General features: G+C 56.6%; 1 protein-coding gene across 1 annotated transcript in view; it reads right to left on the reverse strand.

Annotated features, from left to right (window-relative positions):
* DBH (dopamine beta-hydroxylase) overlaps positions 1-11,769 on the reverse strand; it is a 24,173-nt gene extending 12,404 nt beyond the window's left edge. The window contains exons 1-5 of the mRNA XM_520341.8: positions 10,184-11,769; positions 6,908-7,054; positions 4,425-4,682; positions 3,286-3,462; positions 2,547-2,649 (exon numbers count right to left, since the gene is read on the reverse strand). Coding sequence (XP_520341.2) covers positions 2,547-2,649; positions 3,286-3,462; positions 4,425-4,682; positions 6,908-7,054; positions 10,184-10,522 — 1,024 coding nt within the window. The 5' untranslated portion in view covers positions 10,523-11,769. The remainder of the gene's footprint in view (positions 1-2,546; positions 2,650-3,285; positions 3,463-4,424; positions 4,683-6,907; positions 7,055-10,183) is intronic.
* Between the last annotated feature and the right edge of the window lie 463 nt (positions 11,770-12,232).

The following is a 12,232-nucleotide window of genomic DNA, read 5'->3' on the forward strand; positions in this document are numbered from 1 at the left end:
CCAGCCTCTCAGTGGTCACATGAAACTGATGGTCAGAGGTCCAGGGCGCCGGGCACGGTGGCTCACGCCTTGTAATCCCAGCACTTTGGGAGGCCGAGGTGTGTGGATCACCTGAGGTTGGGAGTTCGAGACCAGCCTGACCAACATGGCGAAACCCTGTCTCTACTAAAAATACAAAAATTAGCCAGGTGTGGTGGCACGCGCCTATAATCCCAGCTACTCAGGAGGCTGAGGCAGGAGAATCGCTTGAACCTGGGAGGCGGAGGTTGCATTAAGCCGAGATCGTGCCATTGCACTCCAGCCTGGGTGACAGAGTGAGATTTCGTCTCAAAACAAAAAAACAGAGGTTCAGGGATGCTGGCACCCACTCGAACATCCTCACAACCAGGTGTCACCCAGGTAGCCCCACTGTTCCTGAAACTCCATGCCTAGTGAATCAGCAGCCAGGCTCTGAGTACTGGCTGGGCTCATGGTTGGCGGAGGATCTAAAGGCCTGGCCCCATGCCACCGGATGCATGGTGGACATGGCGGGGTGGTCTGGAGGGGCTGTGCAGCAGGAGGCTCTGCCCCCTGGGTTATGTACAGGAAAGGGATGTCAGGCGGCAAGGAGTGTGAAATTGACAAGGGGTTTTAATTCACAGGGAAGAGGCTTCTGATGAAGTTTAAGTAAAAAAACAAACAAACAACAACGAAAAAAAAAGATATAAAATTCTGGTCACAAGAAAAAAATTAATGGGCCAGAAAAGCAGTCAGGACAGACACATAGCTGGGTGACCAGTGCTCACTTCAAAACTTGGAGCCGGGAGCTGGGGGGTGGTTTCAACTTCTTCATGCTTTTCTGCTGTCCATCTTCTCACCAGTGCACATGCATTGCCCTTTCTGATCAAACAAACTAAGAGGGTGGTACAGATACTAACATCTTCCCTGGGTGCCAAAAATGCTCTAAGCATAACCTACCCCTTTCATGGAAGTTTTGCACAGTGAGAATCATCAGCCCCATTTCACAGATGAAGAAACTGAGGATGGAGCCTGAACTGAAGACTCCACACAAGACCACAGGGCTGGGAAGTGGCCAAGCTGAGGTTCAAACCCAGGGCTGTGGACTGGGGTGCAGGGCACTTCCAGGGGGCCCAACCATCTCCCTACTTGTTTCCTTTAAGATGAGGCCAAAACAACTCCTCTTGCCTCTGCCTTCTTCCCTCGACACCCCTACACCATCCAAACTCAAACGGCTCCTGTATCTCCAGGCTGATTACATCAGAGGATAATAATAAAAAGGGTGTTGCAATTGGTTAAAATTCAGATGGGGATTAAATCATGAAATAATTGTGGGATTTTGATATTTATAGAAAAGCAGCCCATCTCAAGATGGGTGAAGTGACAGGAGCGTCCTTATATTTGGCAAAGGATCCATAAATACAACCAGATAATCATGAAGAGACAGACTTCCCTGATGCTTCAGGAGTTTTCAAAAATCCATTTGCTTTCAGGGTTTAAATGAGCAATAAATCCTGTGTCATGCTAAGGCCCAAGCTGACTTATACCCTTCTCTGTGCATGTGGAGATAACTCCAACAGTGGCGGAAGGTATTACTTATGCAGCCAGGAAAAAAAAAAAAAACCACAGGCGACTGTTAGCTGAGCACAGCCCCGTGCCCACAGCAAGTTCTGTGCGTGAGCCTTTCCCAGCTTCACAATAGCTGTGGGAGGTGGGAGAACAGGCAGCGGGTGAGGTCATCCACACAGCATCCCCAAGGTGGTGAGGCACAGCCTAGCACCTATCTCTTAGGCCACTTCTGCACCTTGCACAAATGAAAAGAAGAAGCACCATTCAGAGAGAGAGAAAAAGTGTGTGCATGTGTGTGCTTCTGCGTGCATATGTGTACGTGTGTGTGCATGTGTGTGTGCATGTGTGTGTGCATTGTGTGCGTGTGTGTCTATATATGGTGAAAGATGCTGGTGCAACAGAGAGAGGGAAGTATTTTTTTCAGTTTCTGAGACAGCATCACCTGGCCTTGCCATGCTAAAAGCTGACCCTGCTCACTCCACCCTCAGGTATGGGTGATCCAACAGCAGCTGCCCCAGCTCCCCTTCCCGTCCCTGCACTCCAGCCAGGCCGGAGCGCCTGTGTCCTGGAATATGCCCTGCTTTGCTACCACCTCCCTGTTTATGCACACTCGCCTCCCTGTATGTGGAACTTGGCATCTGGAAGCTTCCCTTATGAAAATTCTCCTTGTCCTTTCCCCTGGGATGCACAGTGCTGCGCCGACGGCAGCCCGTATTATAGGGACGAGGAGGGAGGTGTGGGGCCACTGCTGGGCCCTGGCGAAGCTGTGAGGAGTGAGCCCCTCGAGGTCCTGTCCCTGGGAGCCCACCACAGCCATGGAAGATGGACAGCGGATGAGGCAGACGCAAGGGCCTCGTGCCAAGAGGAGCTGTACAGCGGGGGCACCATGCTGGGCAGACGAAGGGCGGGATTTGCTCACTGGCTCAACACAGCTGAGCCCTAGGGCTTCTGAGGAGGAGGATGGCAGCAGAGCCCCCTACCTTCTATCACCAGTGGGTTGTGGTAGTGAACTTCCAGGCGGAGATATCTGGAGGACCCTGGACCCCCGAAGGCAAGGCCGGCTTCCTCTGGGTAGTAAAATGCCTGTGTGGGGCAAGGTGTCAGACAGACGGGTGTGTCCTGAGAGAGCCCCAGGTCTGGGCAGGGGCAAACCCAGTCAACTGTTGGGGCCTGAGCCTCAGGGGTGGTGGAGGGGGCGCAGCAGGATTAGAGCGACGCTTCCTCCTGACAGGCAGCTCATTACACGCCCCAGGAACATCCTGTGAGACTCGGGTCAGGGAGTTGGGGAGAGGAGCTGGTGCCTAGGGCTGAGCCTTCCCCCAAAACCCCTTCTCTAGACGGGTGTAAGAGCTGGGGAGACCCCCATCGTCTCAGCCTGTGGAGGCCTCAACACTGGCCCCACCGCCAGCCAGCCCTGGGACCACTCTGTACACAAAACCCTGATTCCAGTTGGGAAACAGAATCAGGACCCACTGAGGGCATAAGGTCCTGGGGCACTTGCGTTTCTGTGGAAAATCAAAAAAAGGCTGGAAGCAGGTGGCATTTCAGACATCACAGAGGCGAGGGGGCCACCTCAGGCCTGGCCCTTCTGGTGGCCTCGTGAGCTCCCTTGGGAGCCCCTTCTTGAAGCCTCTGAGACGGTGAAGCTGGGGAAACAGAGGTGTGGGGACGCCAGGGGCCCAGGCAGGAGACACCATGCTGGGGTCGCAGGGCACGCACCTTGGCGCCCAGGGCCCAGGCGGCCAGCACGTGGCGGCAGTAGTTGAGGCGGTCGGGTTTCATCTTGGAGTCGCAGGGCCCGCTGAAGTGGGGGACGCTGTCCAGCTCGGGGGCGCACTGGAAGACTTCCATGTGGTGGACGAGGGCCTCATTGCCCTTGGTGACGATGGGCTCGTACTGTGAGGAGGCAGCCCCCTGAGCCCGGGAACCGGCCGCCCACCCTCCCCTCCCCAGCAGCCCTCCTCCGTGGGCTTCCGAATGCCCATCTGTAAAATGGGAGGGATGATCCAGACAATTTCAGGGGCACTTCTGGGGTTCACAGCCTTGAGGGTGGAGCCATCAGCCCAGAAAGAAATCCCGTAGGCAGCTCCAGAGTGAAGGAAATGAGGTTCGTACAGGCCTTTTCCTGCCAAGGCAGGGACAGGACGCAGCCGTCCTCATGCATGTGGGGCTGTGGCCGGGCCAGCTCCTGCAGCCCCAGTGGGAGGCAGGGCAGCCCTGAGGTTAGAGCCCGGGCCCAAAGCGCACCTTCAAGGCCATGCCTCTTCCTGCTGTGTGACTCTGGACACTCACATAACCTCTCTGAGTGCACCTTCAAGGACATGCCCCTTCTTGCTATGTGACCCTGGACACTCAACCTCCCTGGGCCACACTTCCTCTGCTGGAAACTAGGGGCTCTTGTGATGAAGGAGGGATCACCTCGCGCCTCCCCCGGGACTAGTGGCATAGTGGACACTCGACAGCTATCGCCTTTGCTATTCTGTCTTCCCCGGGCGGGTGTTCGAGAGCAAGTGAGTTCTGACTCGAGCTGCTTTTTCATGAAGGGGGAGGTGGCCTGGCAGACAGACAGCAGTTCCAGTCCCAAGGAAAGATGCAGAAGTCAAGATGTTGGTCACTTTGGTCCAGGCAGGGAAGTGGGAGCTCCGAGGCCCTTTGAGGGTAGGGGAGTGAGCAGAGTGGTGGGGAAGCCAAGACCACTCGCTGCTCCTGCAGGACTTCAGGCAGGTGCCTGAGGTTCCGGTGATAAGAGGACACCTGGTCCAACCAGGACTGTGGACAGCTCTCCAGGGTCAGGGACAACCCAGGCCCGGGAGGAAGGCAGGGCTGGGCGAGGACCTCGGCCCTGGACCCGCATGTACCTTGATAATGTGGTGCCGAGAGAAGCCCTTTGGAAGCTCCTTAATGTAGCACCAGTACGTGGTCTCCTGGCTGGGGATCTGGATATTGGGAGCTTGGACCTCCATGGTGCACGCGTCCGAGGGCAACTCCGGTTCGGGGATATTGGGCTTCAGGAGCTGCACCCTCTGCAGCCCCGTCTGCAGGCCCGAGCCGTTGATGGCCTCCAGTGACCGGAACGGCTCCTCCAGGATCCCGTAGACCAAGTGGACAGTGCCGTCCTGCAGCCGAGACGGGTTTCAGCTGGTCGCCCTCTCAGAGCCCCCAGAGTTGGGCTCCTGAGAGGATGCCACATCCCTGCCCACCCACACCTACCAGGTGACACACCTCACTCTCATCTCTGTGAATAAGGGACCCTTGAGGCTTGCATGGCCCTGGCTGGGGCCAAATCCCGGGCTGACGACCCCCAGGATCCCCTATTTGCACCGGCCATCAAATACTTTTCTCTTCTAAACACATTCCACCTACGTTCACTTAACATCCATTCAACCAGTGACTACTGGGCCCGCCGTGAGCCAGTGTGGCCGGAACATTTGTTCCCTCCACCAACCCCAAGGTCACTGGGGACTGGGTGTGGGGGATCATTGGTCAGTTCGGCAGCCCAGCCTGAGGATTCAGTGGCCTCTATGAAGGGAAGGAACCACCATGGGGCTTGCTGATGGTCACGCTGAGCTGCGGAGCCACGCTATATTATGTAGTCACCACCAGCTTGGCAGGAGGGGACCAAGCAGCCACAGAAAGCTCCGTGGATCTACGCGGTGCTGGAGGCCACAGACAGACTCAGGAGGCAAGATGTGGGGCTGGCTTCCTCACATGCTGTCATGAATGGAAACGGGGATCGGGTGTGGAAAGTGCCTTTCATAGCTTTCTGGGCACTCCACAGTGCAGACCCGTGTGGGTGGCTAATTTGCTCTTTGAGTTTGTGGAAAGCCGGTGGGCCGCCCTGTGCAGGGGACGCCCAGAACTCCAGGCAGAGGCCCCTATACCTGGCCTGGGGCCACTGGGCTGAGCACACACAGGCATTGGCCTCCCCCTGTGAGGTGCTTCCAGAGGGTTCTCTGCTCACCCTTGCCTCGTCCACTGGGAAGCAGGGTAAGGGCTCAACAACCTCCTGGAAGAACACCTCTTCTGGCACCAGGTCTGCCCCAGCACACCCCGAACCCCTGGGTACATCCACTCCCCGTCTCCAGGCCTTAGTTTCCTCATCTGGCAAACAGCCAGCTGTTCTGTTTTCTTAGATTCCATATTTGTCTATTTGGCATCTATTAATGGATTGCAGGCTCAAACAGATGGCCAGAGTTGTTTACACCTGCCCTTCCCTCCAACATTCACGCGTGTGTGAGAATCATACTCCCAACCCTCCAACCCATCCCAAGCCCATATCCTTAGCCACCTCCTCCACCTGACTGTCACACACCAGGCCAATATTGCCTCAGCCCTAAATCACCCTAGGGCCAGGAACCAGGCAACTAGAGACCACCTCGGCCACCCAGAGCCCACCAGAATTGTCCAAATGAAGCAACTTTCCTGCCCTGCCTGGCCTTTCCCATGGAAACCCCAAGAAAGCCTCAGGCCTGGGCTCTCCCCTAGCTCCTGCATCTGCCTCCTGACCAAACCCAGGGCTCTGCAGGTGGCCCTGCACGGCACAGGTGCCCCTTCTCTCCGGAAATGCAATCAATCTTTCGATGGCACTGGCCTCCCGTGTGGTCACTCAGCTACACCCATGATTAAGACCTGGCACTAACGGCCAGCCCAGGCCACTGCCACACCAAAGGATTACTTACACAAGACAAAAGCTGTCAGGTGTGCTAGAGTTAAAAGAGTTTTGTCTTCAAGGGCAAGGTGGGTTGCTTTCCCTAAGAGGTTGGGGGGCTCTTAGAGCAGCATAAGAAGCCTATGGCTTTTGCAATGTTTTATGGCTCCCATGAACTCCCAGAGTTGGTCAGGCCATACAGATCATCTAGTTCCCATCTCCGTTTTACAGATGGGCAAAGTGAGGTCCAGAGGAGAGGGGGAGTTGTCCCGAGCCTCACAGCGAGCTGGCAACAGGGCCGGGATGGAAAGCCAGGTCGCCTGGGCTCCAGAATCCCACCTGATGGTTAACAGGACCAGGACAGGACCAGGAGGAGAGAGACATCCAGAAGCAAGGTCTAGTCCAATGGGAGAGGCTTCAGCACAAGCCCCGCATCTAGAAACCATGTCAGCTACGTGTTGGCAAAGAGCTGCTTCTTTGAGGGCTCAGGGGCAATAGCAGAGCTGGACCATCCTAAGTGCTTTGGCCCCACCACGGCCTCTGGCCATCCTCCTTGGCTTTCTCTCTGTCATAGCTGGCCAGGCCCAGGCCCCAGACTTATCGGGGACAGGAAAGGTACTATGACATTGGCGCAGGATGGCAGCATGATACACACAGCCCACGCCCTCCTGGGTGCTCGCGGCCACCCCTTACCTCAATGAGGTAATCCTTGGGGTCGCAGGTGCCAAAGGGCCTCTTGAAAAGCAGGGTCAGGCCTTCTGGGGTCCTCTGCACCTGCAGCAGCTGGTAGTCCTGCTGGGGATCCAGGTGGATCTGCCCCTTCTGGTCACTCCACGCGTCCTGCAGAGACAAGCACTGGGCTCCAGGCATGAAGGAGCCAAGCCGGGCCAATCCACAGGGGAAGAGGGCATTCCCCGGCAGAGCTCCGCATTCATTGCCAGCTGAGCTGGGGATGCTGGGCCTCAGTCCCTGTGGATCTGAGCGTTCTGCCTGGGGTTGTGGCTTCACTCACACCTTCTATCTCCATTTCTGCCTGGAGGCAGTGGAGATGAGCCCCGACAGTGGAGTTGGTTCCTCCTCTGCAGCCAGGAACCAGGGCTGTCACTTGCCAGCAGGTCACAGGTTCTGTTAGCCATGGGCATTCCCGGGCCTGGCGGGCGGGACACTGAGCTTCTTAAGAAGATGCCTGAGGCTCCCAAGGCCTCATCGGGACTGGGAACAATGCCTCAGACCAACGCTGCCCACATTCATGCAGGCAGGAGAGTTGCGGAGCCTCAGAAAGGGGAGAGTTGGGAACAGGGTGGGACATGAACAGGAAAGGAGAGAGAAACCAGGGTGCCACATCTAAGATGGTGATTGATAGCAGGTGCCCACCCTGCACTGGCACAACCCTGAGAACAAGCACTGCTTTATTACTTTATAAATACATGTAATTTTGGATTTTTTTTTTTTGAGATAGGGTCTCGCTATGTTGCCTAGGCTGGTCCTGAACTCCTGGCCTCAAGCGATCCTCCTGCCTTGCCCTCCCAAAGTGCTGGAATTACAGGCATGAGCCACCACACCCAGCCTGAAGCACCACTTTAAACCCTGCAGCCTAGGCATTGTTCCCCTCACCTTAGTCCCAGCCCTGCTTGGAGAAGGTAAACTGAGGCCCAGGGAGGCATTGGACCTGCTGCATTCTCCGAGGATGCTTCCTGGGATCTGGATCAGTGACCTCTGCCCTCCCCGTCTCCGGCTGCTCCCCTTGCACTGGGCCCTAAGGGGCAGGGACACGGTGGCCTGAGGCCAGGTCACATGGAAGACCGCCAGGGAGACCCACTGAGAGACAGCGAGGAGCCTTCCCCAACAAGCAGGCTGCCCTTCGTACTCAAGAAGGGCCCTTCTTAGATTCCATATTTGTCTATTTGGCATCTATTAATTGATTGAAGGCTCAAACAGATGGTCAGAGTTGTTTACACCTGTCCTGCCCTCCAACATTCACGCGTGTGTGAGAATCATATTCCTAACCTTCCAACCCACACCAAGCCCATATCCCTAGCTACCTCCTCCACCTGACTCTCACACCCCAGGCCAATATTGCCCCAACCCTAAATCACCCTAGGGCCAGGAACCAGGCAACTAGAGACCACCCCAGCCACCCAGAGCCCACCAGAATTGTCCAAACAAAGCTGCTTCCCTGCCCTGCCTGGCCTTTCCCATGGAAACCCCAAGAAAGCCTCGGGCCCTTGGCCTTAAGGACTTTGGGTTGTGTTTCTTTTTAATCTTACATTCAGGGTAAAACATCTTTTCTTCATTTCCTTGAGAAAAAAGAAATCTGCAAAAGATACTGCAAAACTTTCCCTAGAGAAAAAAGCCACACAACGCAACCCTGCTGGGGACACCGCTGGTTTGCCGAGAGACTCATTTTAAACAGAGGCAGAAAGTTCGCCTGTGATATTTCAGCTGGAAATCAAGAAGATATTAGTTGAACATATTGCTTAGGGAGGAATAATAAGGCTGACATTTGCTTTCGTAGGAATTTGTTGTGCAAATTAACCTTGCCAGCGCACGGAAAGGCAAAGTCACCTGGCTTCCTCTGGCTTCCCTAGCAGCCGAGAAATGCAGGCAGGGGCGACGCTGCCCCAGAGAGGAGCAAATGCTCCTGCACTCAGGGTGCCTCATGGCAGAGGCTTGCGAAGAACCCCAAACTGTCAGCGATGGGGTTCAGCTGCTCCTCCAGACGGCTGACGGCTCAGAATCAGGGCTGTCCCAGGTCTTTCTTGGCTGGAACCTGAGCCACAGAGTGTCTTTGTGCACAGGAATCTGTGCAGCCCCATGGGCCAGAGCAGGGCCCTTCCCAGGCAGCTCCACTCACCCTACCTGGGTGGCCCTAAGCCTCACTAGTGACACAGGCAAGTGCCTCCTGGCCGAGTCTTGGGAATTGGAGGGATCAAGCTCAGCTCCAGAAACAGCAGCCACCATCTGCCCTCATGAATTCACAACACCCAAAAAGGCAGAGAGGGACTCTCCGCCCCAACATCCCATGGTGAGACCAAGTTGCGGAGCTGGAGCCGGCCGCTCCGCACAGACACAGCTCCCCCTGCTCCAGCTCGGCACTCCCAGATAAAGCAGGCACCTCCTGACTTTGGAAATAAAACTTTTTTGTCACTCCTTTGTGTGTTTCTGTGGAGAGAGTTGGGTTTCATCCACAAAGAAGCCCTGGTGGCCAGTTCCATATGGGAAGGAAGGCGGGAGCAGGACCCATTGTAGGCGGTGGGCTCGCCCACTTCGGGGACCCCCTGCAGCTTGTGGAAGGGCCTAAAGTCCCCTCCAGTTTGAAAGGAAACTTTTCCCCTTTCTCCACCCTGTGAAACAAGAGTGGAGGTAAATTTGGACGGAAAGGAGTCAAGAGCCCATCCTAACAGTTTTGGCTGAGCCCTGTGGGGCTTGTTCGACACCTGTGGGTGGGGGCAGGGTGTCTGCACCTGCTCAGTCGGTCCACGGGTACAAGCACAGTAGGTCAGGCTGGATCCCATGGGTGCGCAGGCCTCATGCTGTGCCCAGCCACGCGCCACCACCTGGCCCACATCAGTGGGCATGTGTGCTCTGGGGACGTGGTACTGGGCATTGTTTACAGGGCCGAGGGTCGTGGGGTCTGTGCTCATGCGCGTGTGGGGTGTGGAGCGGCACGAGTGTGTGTGGTGTGTGCGTCCTCTGTGTATAGTTCCATTCCTTGGGATTACTGGGTCCCGTGATTTGGGGCGGGCAGTCAAGGACCATGGAAAGCATGTCATTCCTATTTTGTCCTCAAACTGAGATCCCCATGATGCCCAAGCTCGGGGTGCAGACTTGGCTCAGAGCAGAGTCACCTCAAACACTGAGAGGTGACAGAAGAACTTTCTGGGTTAAGGAGGGTGAGTGCAGAAAGACGGCCAGATGGGGTGCCGGGTCAGGAAGGGTTTGGAGAGCTGGCAGGGAGGAGAGACTCACCGCAAAATAGGCAGTGTCCCCATCGGTCCAGAGCACCACGAGGTCTGCGTTCTCAAGCTCGCCACGGTCGGACATCCCAAACAGGACGCCAGCCTTGAGCCTCCGCACCAGGAGCTGGAAATGGATGGCCTCCTGGGTGTAGCTGACATTCCATGAGAGCTCCAGGGACCCCTCTGGGTCCAGGGGGATGTGATAGGGGAGGGGGCTCTCACGGGGAGCCGAGCCCTGCAGTGCGGCCACCAGGATGACCAGGAAGACGGCCACTGCTGTGCTGTACATGAAGGCTGCCTCCCGCACGCTGGGGCCGGGCAGGCTGGCCCAGCGACTGAGGGCGGGCATGGCTGGGGTGAGCTCTCTGGTCCCACCTGGCCATTTATGCCCTGGTCCTGAATGGGGTGGGTCCAGGCAGCACGGGTAATCACATTTGTCTAGCGGGGAATCCAATTTTCCCTCCCACAAGCTTGCGCCCCAGGCCAAGCACTCAGCCTGCTGCCCTCCTCTAATTGGCACTAATGACACATGGACGTCATCAGTGGGAGTTGAAGTAGACAGGCGGATGCTGTCCCTTCTGAGATGGCTCTGAAGAGCTGTCCCAAAAGCAGATGCACCCTGCAGCCAAGAGGCCTTTCAGACACCCTCTGGCCAGGCACCAGCTGACTGCCTCACAGGCTGTCTGGCCCAGTCCCCAGTGGGATGGGGTCTGCGCCGCCTCTACCCACGGATGAGCAGACTGAGGTCCGAGGAGCTGCTCCAGGCTGACCAGTGAAGGATAGGCCCGTAGCCACTGCAGGCCTGGCCCAGCGAGCAGAGCCGTTTGTACAATACTAGCAGGTGGGCCCATTTCAAACCAAAAATAAGATAATCTCCAAATAGTCCCTGTGTTTAGACACTCTCTCCATGGCCTGCTGTTCCCACTTTTGTCTCCTCTCAATTTTCCCACAGCCTCCAGCTGGTACCACTGCTGCTCCAGAAGGCGCGAGAGCATCATAGGGAGTGGGGGACATGGGCGTGGGGTGCATTGCTGGGGACAGACGGAGCTGGAGCTGCACAGGGGATAGGCAGGCTGCAGGGTGCACTGCTGGGGGTGACAGCCTTTAAGGAAAAGAGGGTGAGTGACAGGCCTGCTCCCCTGTCTCTGAAGCTCCCAAACCCACAGCTTCCTTTTGCCCAGAGCAGATCTGGCCTGAATTTGAAGCCTCTCAGGGCAGCTGGCTGCAGCCCTGCTTCTCCCACACCTGCCACAGGACATTTGCAATCATCCACCCGTGGGCCCGTGGGTCAGTCTCACCACAGCACCTCTCCCTCCTGTCCTCTCCCGCAAGTAGACTGAGGGCAGCTGCCTTCAGGACATTCTGCTTGATCCCTCCAGCTCCACCCCCCAGGCTGGGTTGACAGATCTCTCCAGCTGGACTAGAAGCTGTCCCTCCTCCCTAGCCTCCTCCCTCCCTTCCTTCCTTTTCCCTCCTGTTTCTCGTCTCTCTGGAGAAACCCAGAATCTAGCCTTAGGGGCACATTCATGTCATAGGCTGACAGCAACATTTAGGTCCTCAAATACCCATGACGGCAGGTCTGGAGGCTGCTTCAGCTCTGAGCTCTACGCTGCAGAAAGGAATGACTGTGTCTTTGCACGAACGTGAAATTTGGAGAAAGTGCCAGCCTTCCCCTGGCCCTCGCAGGCGGTGCTCTCTGCCCCACAGTGGCCAGGCCATCCTGCAAAGCCAAGCTCAGGCCATGAGCCCCTCCCCACTGATTGCACCCAGAGGGGCACCGTTCGCCCCCACCCACAGCCCAGGCAGGTGAGGACCAAGTGCATAATCACCTGTGCAATAGTGTGTGGCATTGGTGTGAAATTGTCTCCCAGGCCAGGGGAAAGACACTCTTGGGAGTTCTCTGGTGAGCCTTGGGAAGGGTCTCAGCCTCCGAAGGCCTGGCTTTCCCATCAGGACATGCCACCTCCGTCGCCTGAGAGCACCTCACCTTCATGCCTCAGATTAGTTCCAAAACCTCCTCACCTGTGCCTTGTAAGCAGGTGTCTGCTGCATCCCAGAC

This window comes from Pan troglodytes, chromosome 11 (assembly GCF_028858775.2).
Source record: "Pan troglodytes isolate AG18354 chromosome 11, NHGRI_mPanTro3-v2.0_pri, whole genome shotgun sequence".
Lineage (NCBI taxonomy): Eukaryota > Metazoa > Chordata > Mammalia > Primates > Hominidae > Pan > Pan troglodytes.